This window comes from Osmerus eperlanus, chromosome 4 (genome assembly GCF_963692335.1).
Source record: "Osmerus eperlanus chromosome 4, fOsmEpe2.1, whole genome shotgun sequence".
Classification (NCBI taxonomy): domain Eukaryota; kingdom Metazoa; phylum Chordata; class Actinopteri; order Osmeriformes; family Osmeridae; genus Osmerus; species Osmerus eperlanus.
In genome coordinates this window covers 16,646,577-16,666,053 of record NC_085021.1, presented here as the reverse complement: position 1 = coordinate 16,666,053, position 19,477 = coordinate 16,646,577, and the positions used below count along the sequence as shown (strand labels likewise).

Genomic DNA, 19,477 nt, shown 5'->3' with positions numbered 1-19,477 from the left:
TGTCCAGTGACCAATGACACGTCGGCCAGGCATGGTCTCGGAGGCTACAGCTGACTGAGCTATGCAACTGTCCGCGTGGCCCTTACCCGCTCACCCCACCCTGAGGGTAAACAGGGAGAGGGTCACACTGATAGCTCCCTGACTGGGACTTCCCTTCACCGGTGATTGATGTGAGTCAGCTGCAGGCCAGCTGGGGATCTGAGAGCTCTGGGCACACGGTTCTGCAGAAAAGGGGCTTTAGCAAGCACCACGACTGTTCATTCAAGTTCTGTGTGAAGGTTTTGTTTATTTTATTGAAAGAATTTAGCTTGAAAATGCAATTTTGTTGTAACTCAATGTAATGCAAATGCAAACTTTCAATAAAAGTAAAATAAAATGGTCTTAGTTATTATTGTTTTAATGTGTATTTGATAATAGCCTACAGTGGACATACTGTAGACAAGCATATTGAGTTTACTGTTACAAAACATGGTTCACCGCTATCAGGCTATCTACTACTGTGTAACGATGCCTGAGTGTCTGCTGGTCTCAGGTTTCACCTTGTCTCCTGCCTTCTAACCTTTAACACAGATTAGAAACCTCCGGAAATAAATAACACACAACCTAGCAACAGCCTTTTGGCTCAAGAGCAGCCACATTATTTGTATTTCTTTTTTAACCCTGTTTATATTTGGACAGTCCTGTTGGTGGATAGTTTTAGTGACCTACTGCCCACTATCAGGCAGCCTTCTTATCTCTGCATTAGGAGGTCATAGTGACAGAGGTGAGTTATACTTGGACTAAAGCCAACTCATTTCACAGGCCATACTGTATGTCAACGGGTTCACAAGAATGTCCAACGTGGCCAGTAAGGTAGTCTGATGCAACCATAAGCTCCCCTAAACTTCCAGTGGGTGCCACAGTCCGGTGGACATTGCCAAGTTATGGAAGTGGATGAAAACACATTCACATTGCAAAAATATGTTTTATTGGCTTTTCTTACTTCATCACCAAAATGAGTAAATAAATAAAAACTAGAACTGAAATGACTACTTGCAGTGAGGTCACTGCTAATTGCTTGTTACTTTTAAGGCTTCTTGTGAAAGCATTCATTAGCAGCAGTAGGTTGATACTGTAACAATGTTCTGTGGTAGATTACAATGGTAATAAAGGACACAATATGGTGTGCGGGTTCTTGTAACCCCTATGCTTCCATTCCAGTGTTGCTCAATTTAAACTTTGATTCAAAAACAGTTAAGTCTTTTACAACACCTACAATAAAAACATATTTAAAAATACAAAATCTTTCTTTTATCATCCAGATAGCCTTCCTTCACTGTAGTGCTTATTTGGATGCATTATCCAGGCAGCGCAGTTCATAAGTGTTTAAAATGAGTTAGACATCAACAGCAGAGTTTACTTCCACAGGTTCCGGAGGAGCGTCGAGAAGCTCGAACATGTCGTCGATGACCTGCCACAAGCAGTTCTCCAATGGGAAGTCATTGTCAACCAGGTTGACCAGGAAGTAGTTGTCATGGATGTATTTGATGATCATGCGAGAAGGTGACTCGTCTTCATATAGTTTGGCCCACTGCTCGATCCACAGGGCAAAGGCCTCGTCCTGATGGAGAAATGTTTAACATGAGAGGGATTTCAGAGATTTCAACAGGTTTATCTTTATAGCCCTTCTGTAATATTTATCAGTACCAGAAAGAAAGAAAAAATCCCAAAGGCAGTCCTTACATGGGACTTTCCCAAATGTCACCTTACCTTCCAGTACATGAAGCTGACAGGATCCACCACAGTAGGCTGCACTATCTCCCTGCCTGGGAATATGGCCCACGTCACAGCATTAGGCTGCATGTCATGGGCATTTGTTGTGTTCTTCCCCTGGATATGAAATACAGGTACCATGACTCAAAATGTGTAACAAATACAACAGTAATACAATTGTTTAATAAATGTGCATTTGTGCCAGCTCAATATACAAAACTTACATGAACATTGACAATATGGTAGTTTACACGAGGCTCATATTTCTTTAATACTTTGAGAAGGGCTGTTACGTTCTCACTCGAGGTGAAAAATTCCAGATATGCCTGTTGGAGTAACAAACAATGATTCATGTTGTGAAAACTACCATTTCCATCCCAAAAAATCTTCGGAACCATGAACTTCTGCACACATACAGAACATATTAATAATGCATCTCTCAAGTCTGACGACAAACCTTCTGGAAGACGTAGCCTCCCGGGGGTCCCCAGCCCACAATGGGGTCTGAAGAAGGCTTGCCATTGATATTGGGTTGGGAGTTGATAGTTAGGACCCCTCGCCGATTCACCTTCTCCAGCTCATCCTTCAGCAGGTTGGTCTCTGTGGCGAGAGGTTCATCGTTCCACGGCAAACACATCACCTAAAGAGCACAAGTGAATGAGCCACTGAGTTAGCGAGAAGACGCTTATAGGCTTTGTAAGCGATGAAACGGGACTTTCATATGTGTGGCCCTGAGATGTGAGATGAAGGTGTGTCACCTTATGTCCGTTTTGGTTGGGCTGGGCCATGATGTAGTTGGTGAAGACCTCATAAACACTGGCTTCGCTTGTCAGCTCTTTGCCCCACATCTGTAGCAGTGCATCCTTTGAGGACTTACTCTTTAGATAGAACAGGTAGTAGTCGTTCAGCTCCCCAAAGGCTGGAGAGGACGAATTACCCCTTCAGTAACAAAAGAAAAACAATGTAACATTTACTAAACAGTTTGTGAGGTCAAAACACATTTGTTGACTTGGAATGGCTGATTGTAGCTTTACCATCTGCCGTTTGGGAAGTCATCCCAGTCCTGGGTTCTGTAGATGTAGCTCTTTGGTCTGGAGGCCCAGAAGATTGGCCTGACGTCCTCCACCTTGCGCTTGGGGTGAGCACTCACTGCCCAGGGGAGGGGCCGTCTAGAAATAAAACACTCTGGTCAGTATCAGACATTTGTTTGGAAATGTAACATTACCTAATCTAATCATGAGTGGTATCCTAAATATAGCAGTCATCAGCATAGGTTTCTCTATTGCCAAAAAACCTTCTGTTCCCATCCTTCAACAAAAGCTGTAGCAGGGCACAGACCTGGGGTCCTCGTTCCACATGCCCAACTGTCGAAGCACCTCCATGGTGGCCACCTCTCGGTTGAGGGTGTAGAAGTGGAGGCCTGGCACCTCACCACTCTTCAGCAGTACACGGCACATGCCCACCGCCTGCTCTATGCCATAGTTGCGGATGGCAGCGTCATTGTCCTTGATGGGCTCGATGACCCGTGTGATCTCCTCTGGGACCTCCAGCTTGGACAGCTTCACCAGCTGCTTCAGAGACTGGTAGCCCTGGAGGAACAATAGTTGTATAGATCTCAAATCAAATATAAAACCTCATGTGAGTGTTTAATCATTGTGTGTACAGCGCTGAATGCCCATAAACTTTATTGACAGAAAGATTATTGGCATGTTATTTGTAATAACATCTCAGAGGTTTTCTAGGTATACTTGATTTACACTTTGAGGGACTAATGTGTAAGGCAACCACATTTCATGTCCATGCTAGTTAGGAAATTACTAAAGTGTGTGCTACAAAGGCAAGGCGTTACAAAAGTACAACCTGCCTTAATTATTAAACTTTGATCATCTACATGCAACTGCCCTGATAAACCAGTTTTCTATGTACCTGGATTGGGAAAATTCCAGGTAGGATGGGGCACGTGATGCCAATGGCCCTGCAATCTCTGACAAATTTGAGGAAGGTGTCTGCCCTGAAGAACAGCTGGGTTATGATGAAGTCTGCTCCAGCATCCACCTTCTTCTTCAGATGTCTCAGGTCATCAGTGTAGCTCTCTGCTTCAGGGTGACCAGTTGGGTAGCCTGAGCAAAAATGAAACAAGATGGATATTCAGAACAAACAGGACCTATGAGAAGGTAGGCTTTGAGATCACACATCCCTTAGCAGTCAGCGAGCCCAAAATGGAGAATATTAGTTATGAAAAACCATCTGATAGTGACGTCAAAGTTTTTGTTAGTATGACAAAGGGTGTGTCTAAAAGATTTAGCACAGTCTCGTTTAGGAGTATAAATGAATCAACGTATTAACTTAAGTATATATATAAAAAAAAAACATACCTGCAACACAGATGTCAAAGTAGTCGTCAAACTCGCTGCGGATGTGTTTGACAAGGTCAGTGGCATAGTTAAATCCTCCTTCCTCCTCCTCCCAGTCATCTCCAACCGGGTCTTGAAAAAACAAAATAAAGAAGATTGCTCGTTGAGGATGTTAGAAGTGGGTTCTAAGTTCATGTTTATGGATGATTTTAGGGTTTTCTTGATAAGCGCTATATAACCGCTTGGTAACAAATAGAATATCTTCAAAGGGAACAGAGACTGACCTCCTCTCAAAGCCATTATGTTTTTCAAGCCAAGGCGCTTGGCTTTACTAAGGTAGCCAGTTATGGCCTCTCTGGTTTGATTGCAGCAGGTCAGATGGAGGATGCTCTCCAGACCACAGTAGTTGACCGCTGTGCTAGCGATCATCATAGAGGAGGTCTCTTTGTCTGACCCTGGGTCTCCTGCTGGGTGCCAGGTGACGTCTATGAAGAGGGGCCCTCCAGAGCCCATTCGGTCAAATCTGAGAGAAAGAGATGACATCACGCAATCCAGATATGCCTTTGTTAGAAATTCTCAGAAACATTTCATTTTAAGTTAGTTAATTGCCTACAGTCAGGATATCAATATTTGTTTACATTATGGAGCAATGAATTTGTGCAGGACTTTATTTACAAACCTAGATATGAGATTGACAGCTCCACTCGCGGTGCGAGGGGGGAAAAACTCCAGCGAGAACCAATTGTCTCCTGACTCAATCCGCCGACGCATCTTGTCCCGCAGCCTGTCCGTACGGTCGGTGTCCAACACAGGCGTAGAGCTGCGAGAGCTCTCTTTTGAACTGTCGCCTCCGCTGTTGCTCGCTCCGCTGGAGTCGCTCTTGCATGATTGCCACTCGCCGTCAACTCTCTGGACTTGGTTTACCATGATCCCGGGAAGTATCTATATATTATCTAAAGTCACAAAGAAAGGCTACAAGACTGTCTTTCTCTCTTAAATCAGTCACACATACACTGGAAATATCCGCTCAACACTTATTGACCTTCGTTGCACACAATTGCATTGTGCACCACAAAAATTGATGGGCGTTCCACCAAACGCTGATACCAAAATATCAGTACCAGCACAACCCTTCTGTCGTCAGTTCAGCAGGTTTTAAAACAAACGTAGTATTATTTAACTATAAAGAACGTGCAAGTCCCAATGAAAATAACAGTGGGTGGCCAGACTGTATATTTGCTAGCTAAATGTATCAGCTCACCTCTCAATCAAGAATTGTGGTTGTTCCTAAGTAGTCTTCTCCTGCTCCCCGCAATAACGCGTTTACTCTGAGCGACTAAAGTTAGAAACGCATACCCAGTTACCTTTCTTGGAAGATACCTTTATCTTCCAAGAAAACATGTGCCTGCTGATAAGTTTTCGTGTTTTTATTTTTTTTATTCTCGTCTCGACGTTTGTGGGGGGTTCCCTTCCTGGAGGGTCCTGTAATTGCGTACACTTTACGCATATAATCTTAACACACCGTGTTAATGCTTGACTATGTGCTTAGATGTATTGTTAATGCAATGCAAATATGTAAACATGATACCCTATTAAAATTGGTGATGATACCGAGACAGAGCATGCTGGCTATATCAACATTCTCATATGCAATCAGCGAACGTTACCTTAAATGCTTATATTTTACGCAGTTTAGATATTTTGGCATCGTCTCACGTTTCTATCACATGACATGAAGCCGGAAAGTAGATGCAGAAGCGTCAGTAGACAGTGCAGCGAAGATGGCGTGCTGTGGTAACTGTTTTTGTTGTCACTGCTGTTGCCGGGATGGAGAGACCCGCACACCCGAGGAACTGGTACGAACAATCTTCACTTGATTTATACAATTGCACGGGTAGTATACTTTGCTTACATATCTTGATATACAACAACCACAGTTTAACAATGCCTAGTTTAGGGATTGGCTTGCTCCAGGCTCAGCATCTGTGGGTAGTGTCTGGGCAGAGAGAACCTTGGCACTCTTCGGAAGTGTAACTTTATTTTCCCCTGCATTAGACAATACTTGGGGAAACTAGAGATGAAGAGGACGAAATTCTGCCAAGGAAAGATTATGAGGTAAGTAATAACAAAGCAAAAATCTAATGAAGAGCGTGCTCTGCCTGAGTGGTGTTGAGATCCGAGTGGTTGCCTGATGAAAGGTTCAGAATGACATAACATCCTAATGCTCGATTTTTGTCGGCATATTTTGGCAGAGCTTGGATTATGACAGATGCATTAACGAGCCCTATGTTGAGGTCCTGGAGGGTATGGACAATAAGGTTGGTCTAAATATATAAACCTAAATCTATTCGTTTTTTTATCAGAATGCCTGCCTGCATTTGCCTCTTAAGTTGTGTCTAATGTCTGATTTTAGAAAGCCAAAAAGTACGAAGCTGTGAAATGGATAATGGTGTTTGCTATAGGCGTATCCATAGGCCTGGTAAGTTCCACTATTGTATTCCACCCACATATTGTGGTAACTCTCATTCCTTGGCTTTTAGCATGAAATACTAGGCCGATGTATAATTTTAATTTCTTCCAGGTGGGCCTTCTTGTGGACTTTTTTGTACGACTCTTCACTAAGATCAAATTCAGCTTGGTCGGAAAATGTATCCTTGATTCATCTCCATTTGAATCTTCATTTCCATTTGAATCATCAACTCAAGTTTCAAATGTAAAATTCTTGTTTTCGTGAAATCTAAATTCTTAACTTTGGTGCTGAAGCGGTAGAAGAGTGCAGCGTGAAAGGCTGCCTCGCACTGTCACTTCTCCAGCTCCTGGCTTTCAACATGGCCTTCATCTTCATTGCCAGTGTGCTAGTTCTCATTGAGGTAAACCTGCCATATTGCCATATCTGAACAACCTGTAAAATTGTTATTGTTTTTTTTTGCCACTGCTGATCTGGTGGAGCTGATATGAATGTCCTTCTGGTCTGTAGCCTGTAGCTGCAGGGTCAGGTATCCCAGAGATCAAAAGCTACCTGAACGGAGTCAAAATTCCAGGGATCGTCAGACTTCGAACGTTCCTCTGCAAGGTCTTCGGGGTGCTGTTCACCGTAGCAGGAGGTACTGCTGCATCATATTCAAGAACATTTCTGTTTAGTCCTTGCATCCTATTCATGATCTTCCTGTTATAACATGCTGTCTTGTTACTGCAGTCCAGTTCTATGTGGGACAGTGAACACATTTTACGAATATGAACAAAAAAAGGCATTAAATTCATGTTCCACTCAAGCCTGAGTGTTTCATCAGATACAGTGATGTCACCCGTGGTTAATCTGTTGTTACTGTAAATGACTCTTATTTGATAAATAGATCCAGCATGATGCACCATATCTGACTTCCTGAGCTTGGAATGACTCATACTCATTGATTACTACGAAACAATTTAGATGCTTACTTAAATCATTTAGTACAGATGTTTATTAGTACAGGCCTGAAATCATTAGTCCATAATAGCCTAGTGCTTGGTGGTTAAATGAATGACTGTCTCCTTACGGCCTTGAGTTGGATGCCTCATATATATATAGAACCAAGGAGCGTCTTTAAGATGACTTATGATCTTGGTGCAACAGGAGCCAAGACAAGTTAAATCTCTACTACCACAGATATATATAGTTCCTTAATGGTGTGATCCTCTGACTCTGTGTTTGAATCACCAGGTCTGTTTGTGGGGAAGGAGGGCCCAATGATCCACAGTGGAGCCATCGTAGGAGCTGGCCTCCCCCAGGTATAGACCTACTCATTCCAGATTGTAGTCAGATGCTCGTTGACATCTGCGAGGCTCATTTCAAATGGGGTATTATCTTTGGAATTTTCCTCACTTTTAACTAAGAGCAAATGGTAGCTTTGATTAGATTATTAATACATTAAAAGCCTGTGAACACTAGTTTGCTTTTATTAACCTTGCCTTCTTATTATAGTTCCAGAGCATCACTTTTAAGAAGATCCGCTTTGATTTCCCGTACTTCCGCAGTGACAGGTACAGCAATCCTGTAACACCAACCCTTCTAGACACAAGCAGATCAAGTATCCTCTAACAGGATTGTCCTGACCAGGTCACATGCTCAGAAATATCCAGTAAGCTCACAGCAGTGTTGCGAAGACGAATGAACAAAGTTGTGATTTGCTTGATGTGTTCCCAGGGACAAGAGGGACTTTGTCTCGGCGGGGGCGGCTGCAGGCGTGGCTGCTGCGTTTGGGGCGCCCATAGGGGGCACTCTCTTCAGTCTGGAGGAGGGCTCCTCCTTCTGGAACCAGGCGCTCACTTGGAAAGTGGTAGGTCAATATGCACATGTGACCACGTTGAATTGCATAAACTTGAAACTGAGGGGAGAAGGGACTGACAAGTGGTCCAGTAATACCTGGTTCACAGAACATTGGTCAGTTTGATGCCTGAGGTCTTCCTCTCTGTCTCACTCCTCCCAAGCTCTTCTGCTCCATGTCAGCCACATTCACCCTTAACTTCTTCCGCTCGGGAATCAACTACAACAAGTGGGGCTCCTTCCAACTTCCTGGTCTGCTCAATTTTGGAGAGTTCAAGGTACGGTTTAGTCATTATTGCTAGTACGTACATTTCAGCTTCGCCATATGTGTCTTCATGTCATATTTCACCATTGTGAAACTTGGTGTGTGAACCTTGGTGTGTCTCTCCCAGTGTCTAGAGGGGGATAAAAGCTGCCACCTGTGGACGGTGGTGGACCTGGCCTTCTTTGTCTTGATGGGAGTTGTAGGTGGGCTGCTGGGAGCTCTCTTCAACTGTGTTAACAAGAGACTGGCCAAGTATCGCATGAAGCATGTCCACCCCAAGGCCAAGTTTGTCAGGTGATTACTGGGGAGAACCCCCTCTCTCCTCTGATGTTAGGGGATGGAACTGTCTAAAACTGTTTCAAATAGTAAAAATATAAAACTTCATTCAGTAAAGCAAACTTCATAATTGAAACCCTTCTTTTTAAAATAAGCATAAGTAAGTAATAATAAATAATTAATTGCCAGAACTTTTTAGGTTAAGTTTTCTTCAGATATCCTAATTTTGTTATTCCAGGGTCTTGGAGAGTCTGCTGGTTACCATGGTGACAACGGTGGTGATATTTACAGTGTCCATGACGTTGGGTGAATGTCGGGATTTGCCAACTCCAACTCCAATTCCCACAACCAACAACACCACAACCCTGGTAGGTGTGTTCATGGTACCCCCACAGCTGTCAGCTTGCCTCTGACAGACAATGTCTGGTCTAAAGACATGGACTGGTCTCATACAGTCCAGTTTATTTCTTGATGAAGTAAATACTGAATGATGACACATTTAGTGCTGCTGTGTTTTTAGGTGGATCAGTATGCAAACATCAACTCTACAATCCGACAGTTCTTCTGTCCTAATAACACCTACAACGACATGGCTACTCTCTTCTTCAACCCCCAGGAAGTGGCCATCCACCAGCTCTTTCACCAGGACGGTGAGACACACACACAAACACCCATAAACCCTCCTGTTTCAGCGTGTATCAGTTGATTACTGACAGGTAGCCTACTCTTGCTAAAGGGGTGGTCTATATATCAGCACTGCTGCTTTCACATCAGCATTGGACTTCCTGTTGTTTGTCTTTAGGAACATTCAGCCCTGTGACACTGTCAGTGTTCTTCCTCCTCTACTTCCTGTTGGCCTGTTGGACCTATGGAGTGTCCGTACCCAGCGGCCTCTTCGTGCCCTCACTGCTCTGTGGCGCTGCTTTTGGACGTCTGGTGGCCAACCTCCTGAAAATGTAGGCGCTTGGATCCCATTTCTGTCTCCAGGCAATTCGTAAAACAAACACACTCTGCCACTTCCTCAGGGAGGAATCTGCTGACCAGATGGTTTTAAGCCTGACCTTCCCTTACCCCCCTTCTCCCTCTCTGTGTCTATCTCGATCTATCTCTCTCTCTTTGTTTGACCCAGTTTTAGCACTCTTTGTCCGGGCTTTGAGTTCCTCTCATCTGAGAGTAATGATTTTTAGCATGCACCCCTCTGGGGCCACCCTAACTGGGGGAGAAAGTTGCCTGTCTGTCTTGGTACTTAACTCCAGTTATTTAGATGACTCTTTGCCATTTTTATCTGAAGACTGATTTTTTGAAAGAAAACACCATTTGATATTGGAGACGTATGGGTGGCCCACGATGAGGGAAATAGCTCTGCCTTATACGACCTGTGCTTTATCACATCATGTATCATACTCAGTATTTAACCTCATGATTGGCCTCTTTCTAATTGGCTCATTTGGGTCTTCTGTCTCCACACAACAGAAACCTGGGAATGCACATCTACTCTGGGACCTTTGCTCTGATTGGAGCAGCCGCCTTCCTCGGGGGCGTGGTTCGCATGACCATCAGCCTGACAGTCATTCTCATCGAATCGACAAATGAAATCACATACGGGCTGCCCATCATGATAACACTAATGGTACTGTGTGTATCATTTATTTTTATTTGCAAACATCAATACACATATCCAACTGTTTGAGGAAATGGAGGCTTAGAAAAATGTTTCTGGGACTAGAGTCTCACTGACCCAGCTAAATCAGTGTGCATGTGCAACCTCCCAGGTAGCCAAATGGACAGGGGATTTCTTCAACAAGGGCATTTATGACATCCATATATTATTGAAAGGAGTGCCACTGCTGGAATGGGAGACTGAGGTGGAAATGGATAGGTAAGCAAATAGGAATACTTACACTTTGATAATGACATGGATGGAGAACATCACACAAACGGAAGTATTTCTTCCTAACAACAGGTAAAAAAATGCATTTTAGAGCTGTCTACCAGTGTTGTAACCATTGTATTTCTCCTCACCTGTTGGCTGTATCCAGACTGACAGCCAGTGACATCATGGAGCCCAACCTGACCTACGTGTACCCCCATACCCGTATCCAGTCTCTGGTCAGCATCCTGCGCACCACCGTCTACCATGCCTTCCCCGTGGTAACCGAGAACCGCCACAATGAGCGGGAGTTCATGAAGGGCAACATCCTGGTCAGCAACAACATCCGCTTCAAGGTAAGAAGCTGCTTCGACCACCAGGGGGAGGTGGAGCTCTGTGCTGAGATACAGGGGAGGTAGGAAGCCCATTTAGACTGGACTGTTACCAATTTTACTGTTGGATCTAATTGGATTTGTACCACTTTATACTGTATATTTCACTTGACAATTGCTCAAATACTTTTTCTGAGAAAAATTGGGAGACTTCCTCCTCTCAGCCAAGTTCTTTTTGTGGATGCCTGGTACTTTTTATGGATTTTGAAGTGTTTCAGTAAAATACTAAATTTCACACACACATCCAGAAAGCGAGCGTGCTGACGCGTGCCGGGGAGCAGAGACGGCGGTGCCAGTCTATGAAGTCTTACCCATCCAGCGAGCTGAGGAACGTGTGTGACGAGCAGCTTCCTGTGGCGGAGCCGGCAGAGGAGGGCCAGGACATGCTGCAGCAGATGCTGGAGAGGAGGTACCAAGGCACCTTTTGTGGGAAAATGCCTTTGGAGAATGTACACGTTGAAGAGCGTTTTGTGAGAGTGTGTTGCTGTGTTCCCAGACACGTGCCGTACCCTAACCTGTACCCAGACCAGTCCCCCAGTGAGGACTGGACCATGGAGGAGCGCTTCCGCCCCCTCACCTTCCACGGGCTCATCCTGCGCTCCCAGCTGGTCAACCTGCTTATCCGAGGGGTCTGCTACGCTGAGAACCAGTCGGTCAGTTTGTGTGTAATGGCGCGTGCGTGTGTCTTTTTGATGCTTATCACTTTGCCTGTGGTTCACTGCGGTTTCTTTGTGAGTGAACTTCCGCTTGTTTCTGTTTGTACCCCCAGAGTGCCACCCAGCCCAGACTGTCCTACGCAGAGATGACGGAGGACTACCCCCGCTTCCCTGACATCCATGACTTGGACCTGGCCCTTCTCAACCCCCGCATGATAGTGGTATGACCCAGTTATCTACAGCATGTTTTCTATTGTTAAATAGCGGATTATATTCTCAATAGGTGAGTGTATCGAGGATGTGTAAATGTTGTGTCACTCTATCAATTCGACTTTCAATTAATACTGTGATTTGGATGCCTTTGTGTGAATATTTGTGTTTCTATGTAGGATGTCACACCCTATATGAACCCATGCCCCTATACGGTGTCCCCAAACACGCATGTGTCCCAAGTATTCAACCTGTTCAGGACCATGGGCTTACGACACCTGCCAGTGGTCAATGCTGTGGGGGAGGTAAGGGAGCCGGTCTGAACAGCCCCGAACAGCCCAGTCAGGGCCGATCACGTATTCTCAACATGCATATATTCACAGCCACACTAAGAGTGTTGCACATTAACACATTACTCTGGAACAGATTTAGCTTCTAAACAGTATTTACAGCTTTGCCTAGATTATTTCCAAATGTGCACTTCATTTCAAGCCTAAACTATAATTTGCCTTTGTGTAGATACACTAAGCAGTGAGATTGCTCTGATAATTGCTGGCATATGTTCATTGAATTGGGGTCTGCTTCAAATAATTTTGTATATAAGAGAGCATGATGTGCCCTTCATTACAGATTGTGGGAATCATCACCAGACACAATTTAACCCACGAGTTCCTGTTGGCCAAACTCAGGCAGCACTACGTCACCATTTGAGCTTCTGATTGCAAAATCCAAACGCTTTAAAACAGCACGGTCCTGCACAAGTTTCCATGAACCTGGACCTCTGACCAGAACTTTCTTATGTCTGTATATGTTTTGTGACACGCATACACACACATACTCTTTAAGAAACTCACTAAACAGCCCTGCATCCATCTGCCTATGACAGGCAGACACATTCCTGTTGTGTAAACATGGAAGATCAAGTGATGATGTTTTCTCTGCTAAGATGACTTCCCCCTGATCCTCTCCTCTGTACCTTTACTACCATCATGGTTGAACAATCAGTGTACTAGCTTTACCAACCACGCTTTACCTTCCACATGACTGGAGCACGTTTCATTTTGGACTGTACATTTCAAGTTTATTTTGGATTTACTGTGTATGTGAATGAATTTGCACTAAAGCTATTTGTGTCCTGTGAAGGGCTATGATCAAAGTAGACTTTCAGTGGTAGCAAGGGATCAAAATGTAAGAACAATTTCTTACCAACACAGATTTGAGGAATTACACTAACAAACCATACTATTGCACTGGACCTTACATAAAGCTTAAGAGGGTGGATATTTCACTGATATTCAGGCAGTGGTAGTGAGGAATTGATCTTTAAGGGGGCTGTAATTGACCAAGATTCTTCTACTTGAAATTTCGGTTTGGGCATGTCAGTTTGAATTGTAAATCTCCCTGGATATTCTGTTGACTGAAGCCAGACTAATTGAAGTTGACCTTAGCTGTGGTGTCACTGGATAGATTTCTAGGCGTAATATGGATATATTTTGGTACATCAATAACACAAGGTGTTCTTGCAAGCCAGTTTTAACTCTTCTATTTACGCTTGGTTTGCACTAAGGAGTCATTTATTGCTAAGGGATGCAGTTAGGACCAAACCTATTAAACCTGGAAATCTTTGTTTGAACGTTTCTTTGAGTCATGATGACAAAATGTGATGGCACATATTTATATATTTTGCATTCCTGATTTCTGGAGTCATTCTTGTGTTTTATTTAAGAATTTATTTTTATGAAATTGTATTTTTATTATTTGCTCAATGGATCAAATGACATGTAATTACATTGCGTGAAACAACATGGACTAATGTTGTCCAACTATTATTTGTAGACTAGCCATGTGGTTGTGTTAGTTTAAAGATATGTTTTTATATCATGTTACTTTATAATACTCTATAAATGTCAGTGTATCTGTACAGGGAACATGAACCAGATGATATTATATGAAGACTTGAACAAATTATAAATGTTCTACCGCTAAGCCAGTCAGATTCAGAGGGACTGTTTTGCCAATATAACCTTGTGACATATTAAGTATGTCTGCTATGAATATTAAGGCATTCATTTGTACTTGTTGAGGAATTTGTTAAGCTTTGACAAATATAGGACACAAGCTCATGGCAGATACATCAGGCCCTCCAGAGATCGGAAACAGAAACTCCACTGTAGTGTGCCTTGACATTTCTCTCCAATAAACACCATTTTGATTTGTAAATCATATGAAAGATCCACTAATCTGAGTTTTTAGCTCACACTGTTCAGTAGAGGTTGTACATGAGGGGTTGTGGTTGGCTGCACTGATGCCCAGGTCCCAGTTTTCCACATTACACTGGCCCTCAGAAAACAACACACACCGGTAAAGGTCAATTTACTAATCAGGCTAATCTTTAGTGGAAAATGTTTGTTTTTCCCACTGTTCTACCAAACCTGCATTTGATAAGAATCTCACTCAACAAACCTGGGAATTTAAACAGTTCAATTAAGTTGTATTTCTAGACACCTTTCTAGACTGTATAGGTGCAATTCACCTATACAGATTAAATAAAATAACCTCATGCATTTTATCTGACAAGTTCCCATATGCTACAGCAACACTCATTAGTTGTCCATATCGGTGATGATGGTCCAGTGACGCATCAAACTGAAGTTTAATTGATGAAGAGAAACCTGACTAGACACGAGTGTGTGACGGTGTTTCATCTTAATGTAATACAGTGGCATCCCATTCATGCAAGCTGTCAGAATACATTTACAGTACACAAGACACATTATATTGAGTGTAATCCTTTTCCTTTGTTGTGAATCAAGCACATCCTTTTTCTCAGGTTGAGGGGCTATTTAAGTACCCTTGGTACTTTTGTTTAGTTTGTTTACTTTGGTTTTTATTTGTTTAGAAATGACTGCTTGTCTGCATTGAGAAAAATAAATTAGTTTGAGGATGGGGAGGGCTCAGTTGAGGTGAAATGCTTTTAAGGATCTGACGGTTTGATTAGGTAGTAGAAAATTGGATCTTGCACCAGCAGATTATCTCGTTTTAAAAAGAGCTTTATGTTTAGGTGCATCATTCTGTGAATTCTGCTTTGTTGCTTTTTACTCAACTGGAGGAACTGTCAGACATACAGCTGAGACGGGATGAACACTTTATTATATACATTGACAAATGTTGTTTTTCTCTTCTCTAATCCGTTGTAAGAACACATAATGACAGGTTTATTTTGCAGCTCTGTTCAAATTTAAGTCTGAAGATAATTCCATCTCCAAACTCAAATTGACTAATACATCCATTTGGTAGCTGTGTGGCTATCACAAACCATCAACTACATCACAAATACACATTCTACTTTGTTATTTAGAAGATGAAACCTAGCACTTGTGCTTAAGGTACGTGATACTAGAAGTGAGAATAGATAGATACTTCCGTCTTCCTTATCCAATCTAACAAAGTAAGGTTTGCTCACCAGAATAGTGTATGTGTTAGCGGAAGTAACTTCAATAAAGGGGAGGAGGCCACTATCTACCTAATAGGCAATATGAATCATTTGAGGACTTCATGAAGTGACAGTGTGTTAGTAGTTTATTAGCTCACTGAGACACAACCCGAAGAGGTGTTGCAGATCGTAACAAGGACCCTCTGCAATGCCATAGTCATTTGGTGAGATCTTCCTGTATGGTCGGGAAGATCCAATGGAACACTGCATTAATATAGAATTGTCCCAGCCCTGCCAAGGCCTTCATGCTGACTGCTAATACAAATGTACTATGCTGACATTCACACAGATATTCAAAAAACTAAATGAGTCACTTGAGCCAGCTTGTTGAACTTCTTTTGATTGTAGGATTGCTCTCCAAACCTCAACCCCCAAAAATGCTTGAATTGATTGAAAAGGTTGATTCTGAATCGATCTGAGCAGTGGAACAGTAGTTTTACCCAAAGGTTTTATTTTCCTCAAGATGACGTTGTATCCTGGGAAACTTTCCTGGTCATTCTATCCTAAAGGGGAAAATTGAGAAAGACCAAAAAAATTAGTGTTGGTACAGTATGGTATTTTGTCCATGAGCCTACCTGACTGAGAACATGACAAAAAGTATCACTTCTTATTTGCTTTTGATTTACTTTACCCTTATTTTACTGGGCAGGTTAATTAACAACTTATTTACAATAAGGACTTGGTAATGGTAACAATTACTATAAACGCTTGGTAAAAGACAAGATGCCTCCCCTAGGGCTGGGGATTAGGATAAAAAAAAATAACGGAACTACGATATAAACTATTTCACAACACATTTTTCTGAGTAACCTTACAGTACCTGTTCTAACATTGCAGCCCAGACCACTGGAGGTCCCGATACGGTCCAGCCTTCCCCCAAAGCACCCGGACAGCTTACTCCTCGTGGCCATGAGCAGGTCCTGCAAACGACTCTTCTGGCTTTGCGTTCGACTGTGGCCTTCATCTGGTTCCCTGGGCTCTATTGGAGGGGGGTTTAGCTCTTCTGGAGTCCTATCCCATCCCAGGTTAGTCTGTCTCTGCTCAGGGTTGGGGTTCATCTCCTCATAGTCTGGTACAGGGTCCTCTGCTTGGACCACAGCCACCATGGTTTCCTCAAAGCGCTCAAGGAGATTCTAGTGATCATACGGGGAAACCAGGTTTAGTGACAAGAGTATAAATGCTTCAGATAAATCTCAACGTCTTCTATTTTTTATGTGACCATTTTATTTTCATAATAATAATAATAAAGTATTTATGGCATGTGCAACTCCCATCTCAAATCAACACCGAAATAATGGCACAGTGCATTACACAGCACATCACACCCTCACCTTTTCGTAATATAAATGAACCATTGATTAGGCAGTACATTTGAAAGCATATCTACCTTTAGCTGGGCCAGGTCATTAGCTGAGTAAGTCCTGCCCACCACATGGGATCTCACAAGCACCTGCTGACAAAGTAGAACAAGAATACCCCATAGTAACGCCGTCCTCATCATCCCTGATCCCCTGTATGAATCTGGCTATTGCAGTGCCCAGGCAAGAAGGCTGGTCTGTTTATATAGTCTCTGCACCCATGCACACCCACACACAGGAGACAGTCTGGTGTCAGTGGCTCATCATTTCATGGATTGTCTCAAGTGCATTCCAACACCTCAACCTGATAAGGCTGTTAGTAAAATGTATTTTCAAGTGGTGGCTGGGTGGTGGGTGACGTGTGTATGTGGATGTGAGGATACACATGATTCAGACACGAAAACAGTAGCCTGACCTCAGGAGCAGCACAGGCCTGAGCTCAGACATGGCGTGCTTTGCCAGGAATGCAGCATCAGATACACAAATACCAACCATTGCGCTCAAGCCTTAATACACCATAGTGGGTTAAAATAGGTCTGTTGTTCTATCTATAGACAGCAAACCCTTTTTGGAATCTTTCCAGGTTACGTTGGGAGGAAACCTAAGATATGGAAAAGTTGTGACACTGTTTGGCTGTCCTAAGCTATCTGTGAGACTGTGTGCATCCCATAGTAGATGTACTTTTTCATCAGTCTTGTGAATTTGTTGTCATTTTCAGAGCAGGACACTCTTAATGGACTGCAAAGATGGGCCAAAGGAATCTGTGTTTGTTGTGTAATCATATGCTCTTGTGGAATGTCTTTGAAAAGGTCATCTTTCATCACCAAAATGTGACACTTCCTTATCCTGACAAAGAAACTCAGCGCTAGCTCACTGGGGTTATCAGTTGTGACCCGCCACTTTTGAAGTAGCCCATGTGCATCCTGAACCAGCGGATGACACCTACACAGGATGATAAAAAGGCAAGCTTTGGCCATGGGGCATTCCATCGAATGATCCACGTGAACATTACTTTCACTAATAATAATTGGGACAAAGACTCTTAATTGGTCGGTTTATAATACGTTGCCTAATGGCATTCACTCTCCAAGGCTTATAATTGCGCTATATGCGTTTATTAATCACTATCACTGATGCTTCGTTCTGGTTGTCCTTTTAGTGTTTCATTTTATTGCGTACATCCAGTGTCTTGGCTGTTCAGTCTATTCTGAAACGTCAATTACGTGAAATCATGGCTCATAGGCGACTTTTCATTGGAACCCATCCAATACACAACTCAAAATAAATATGCGCAAATGTAAACATTTATTGAATATTTTAGTGGTACAGAAAATAATATGGCAACTTAATCTCACATCAGTTCAAATAAATATAAGCGATTAACACATTTAAATAAATATACATTTAATAAATAGCCTATGAATACAATCAGCTTTGGTATGTAATAACGTTGGAGGTCCTTGTATTGCTGGTAAGACATCATCTCCTCTTTGGATCTGCAAATAGAGAAAACATAATATAAATACTCAGAGTCTATGAATGTCAAAATCTCTTGAAACCAGAAAGCACACCAGAACATCCAGAAACATCACAAATACAAATAAAACGTACTGAATCTTCCCGCTGTATTGCATCCAAGAGAACTCATTGAGCCGATTCGGTCAAGCCGTCGTCCAAAACAGCCCGAGGATCTCTTTGATGCTGAGTCGTTTCGGACAGTCTTTAAGTCCCGTGCAGAGAGCAACGCCCTGATCACGGCCTGGTCCAGTCCTGTCTGCGGTTGCCCTCTCTCTTCCTGCTCCATCAATACGGTGTTTTCTGGATTCACGTTGTCCAATTCTGTTTGGGCTTGCTCTCTCCGCTCAGGAATGGATTCAAGTCTGGAAAGAAGCTCCTGTAAAGCAAAATCAAAGACTGAGTTCAGCGTGAATGCGTCTTCTAGACTAATCATTATTAATATTTAAATAATTACTATCCCAAAACATTCCAATAACTTACCTTTAAGACGTCGATGTCATCATTGGTCATCAGTCCGTCGTAGACGGGATATGCGCAAAATAGCTGCAGGTTTGAGAAGAAGAGGAGGCCGAGAAGGGGAATGCTAGAGAGCTGCATCTTTTTTGTTTTGTTCGGCGTTATAAAGGTGAACCTTCCTCTCTTGGGTTTTCTTCTCTTGTGGTTGTCTCAATACCCACTCTACAGTAACCATGGTCTTTTATACTAAAGTCTGACACGCACAGTTATGCCAAGAATTTAAGTTGAATTCTAACACCTGATTATGATAAGGGTAGCTGTCGGAAATGACTCCTTTTATAGCGTTGTCTCTTAGATATGGGCCATAGTCTACCTATGACATAGTCATTAACATAGGCTACGTGGTTCAAGAAGCATTCTTTCAGTAATGAACCATCTATTCTGTGAAGTTGTTGACATTCCGCAGCTTCCGGGCAATCATCTTTTGCGTATCTTAAACGTATTTCTTTGCCAAGAGGGTTGGTAATATGACAGGCCTGCCCATTTGTGTTGGTTTCTAGAATTAGTGGTAGTC

The 19,477-nt window shown here is 42.8% G+C and overlaps 4 protein-coding genes across 6 annotated transcripts; 1 reads left to right on the top strand and 3 right to left on the bottom strand.

The window, feature by feature from the left end:
• Positions 1–944: 944 nt before the first annotated feature.
• On the bottom strand, positions 945–5,506 carry mthfr (methylenetetrahydrofolate reductase (NAD(P)H)). 2 transcript variants are annotated; one of them, XM_062459679.1, is made up of 12 exons: positions 5,368–5,506; positions 4,786–5,059; positions 4,391–4,629; positions 4,128–4,238; positions 3,679–3,872; positions 3,091–3,341; positions 2,787–2,921; positions 2,511–2,691; positions 2,210–2,392; positions 1,977–2,078; positions 1,750–1,869; positions 945–1,600 (listed from the first exon to the last, which is right to left on the bottom strand). In XM_062459679.1, exons 2-12 carry the CDS (start codon positions 5,031–5,033, stop codon positions 1,376–1,378), a joined length of 1,989 nt encoding a protein of 662 aa, XP_062315663.1. In that variant the 5' UTR covers positions 5,034–5,059; positions 5,368–5,506; the 3' UTR covers positions 945–1,375. The 2 variants fall into 2 exon arrangements, with proteins under 2 accessions (XP_062315663.1, XP_062315664.1); XM_062459680.1 differs by having other exon boundaries at positions 4,786–5,078; positions 5,368–5,476.
• Positions 4,625–14,937, top strand: clcn6 (chloride channel 6). Of its 2 annotated transcripts, XM_062459677.1 has the most exons (23): positions 4,625–5,962; positions 6,162–6,221; positions 6,359–6,424; positions 6,520–6,585; positions 6,688–6,754; positions 6,870–6,976; positions 7,084–7,210; positions 7,807–7,874; positions 8,068–8,126; positions 8,290–8,422; positions 8,574–8,687; positions 8,802–8,968; positions 9,189–9,318; positions 9,471–9,600; positions 9,753–9,906; positions 10,424–10,580; positions 10,723–10,829; positions 10,990–11,176; positions 11,461–11,621; positions 11,709–11,865; positions 11,982–12,089; positions 12,258–12,383; positions 12,709–14,937. In XM_062459677.1, the coding sequence occupies exons 1-23, from the start codon at positions 5,888–5,890 to the stop codon at positions 12,787–12,789; spliced, it is 2,607 nt and encodes an 868-aa protein (XP_062315661.1). In that variant the 5' UTR covers positions 4,625–5,887; the 3' UTR covers positions 12,790–14,937. The 2 variants fall into 2 exon arrangements, with proteins under 2 accessions (XP_062315661.1, XP_062315662.1); XM_062459678.1 differs by lacking the exon at positions 4,625–5,962 and having other exon boundaries at positions 6,163–6,221; positions 6,497–6,585.
• A 702-nt stretch (positions 14,938–15,639) lies between these two features.
• Positions 15,640–17,120, bottom strand: nppa (natriuretic peptide A). Its single transcript, XM_062459676.1, has 3 exons — positions 16,959–17,120; positions 16,392–16,704; positions 15,640–16,074 (listed from the first exon to the last, which is right to left on the bottom strand). The coding sequence occupies exons 1-3, from the start codon at positions 17,070–17,072 to the stop codon at positions 16,070–16,072; spliced, it is 432 nt and encodes a 143-aa protein (XP_062315660.1). The 5' UTR covers positions 17,073–17,120; the 3' UTR covers positions 15,640–16,069.
• A 1,097-nt stretch (positions 17,121–18,217) lies between these two features.
• Positions 18,218–19,106, bottom strand: nppb (natriuretic peptide B). Its single transcript, XM_062458161.1, has 3 exons — positions 18,928–19,106; positions 18,541–18,823; positions 18,218–18,425 (listed from the first exon to the last, which is right to left on the bottom strand). The coding sequence occupies exons 1-3, from the start codon at positions 19,042–19,044 to the stop codon at positions 18,409–18,411; spliced, it is 417 nt and encodes a 138-aa protein (XP_062314145.1). The 5' UTR covers positions 19,045–19,106; the 3' UTR covers positions 18,218–18,408.
• Positions 19,107–19,477: the final 371 nt, after the last annotated feature.

What these genes read in the sequence shown, in the direction of transcription:
- mthfr (XM_062459679.1), bottom strand. Translation starts at nt 5,033, where the DNA reads ATGGTAAACCAAGTCCAGAGAGTTGACGGCGAGTGGCAATCATGCAAG. An exon ending in CATAATGGCTTTGAGAGGAG is followed by an intron (nt 4,239 to 4,390) that starts GTCAGTCTCTGT and finishes TGTTTTTTCAAG; the next exon opens with ACCCGGTTGGAGATGACTGG. An exon ending in ACCATATTGTCAATGTTCAT is followed by an intron (nt 1,870 to 1,976) that starts GTAAGTTTTGTA and finishes TTTCATATCCAG; the next exon opens with GGGAAGAACACAACAAATGC.
- clcn6 (XM_062459677.1), top strand. Translation starts at nt 5,888, where the DNA reads ATGGCGTGCTGTGGTAACTGTTTTTGTTGTCACTGCTGTTGCCGGGAT. An exon ending in ATTCAGCTTGGTCGGAAAAT is followed by an intron (nt 6,755 to 6,869) that starts GTATCCTTGATT and finishes TTGGTGCTGAAG; the next exon opens with CGGTAGAAGAGTGCAGCGTG. An exon ending in GCTACGCTGAGAACCAGTCG is followed by an intron (nt 11,866 to 11,981) that starts GTCAGTTTGTGT and finishes TTGTACCCCCAG; the next exon opens with AGTGCCACCCAGCCCAGACT.
- nppa (XM_062459676.1), bottom strand. Translation starts at nt 17,072, where the DNA reads ATGATGAGGACGGCGTTACTATGGGGTATTCTTGTTCTACTTTGTCAG. An exon ending in ATGACCTGGCCCAGCTAAAG is followed by an intron (nt 16,705 to 16,958) that starts GTAGATATGCTT and finishes TATGATCACTAG; the next exon opens with AATCTCCTTGAGCGCTTTGA.
- nppb (XM_062458161.1), bottom strand. Translation starts at nt 19,044, where the DNA reads ATGCAGCTCTCTAGCATTCCCCTTCTCGGCCTCCTCTTCTTCTCAAAC. An exon ending in ATGACATCGACGTCTTAAAG is followed by an intron (nt 18,824 to 18,927) that starts GTAAGTTATTGG and finishes TTTGCTTTACAG; the next exon opens with GAGCTTCTTTCCAGACTTGA.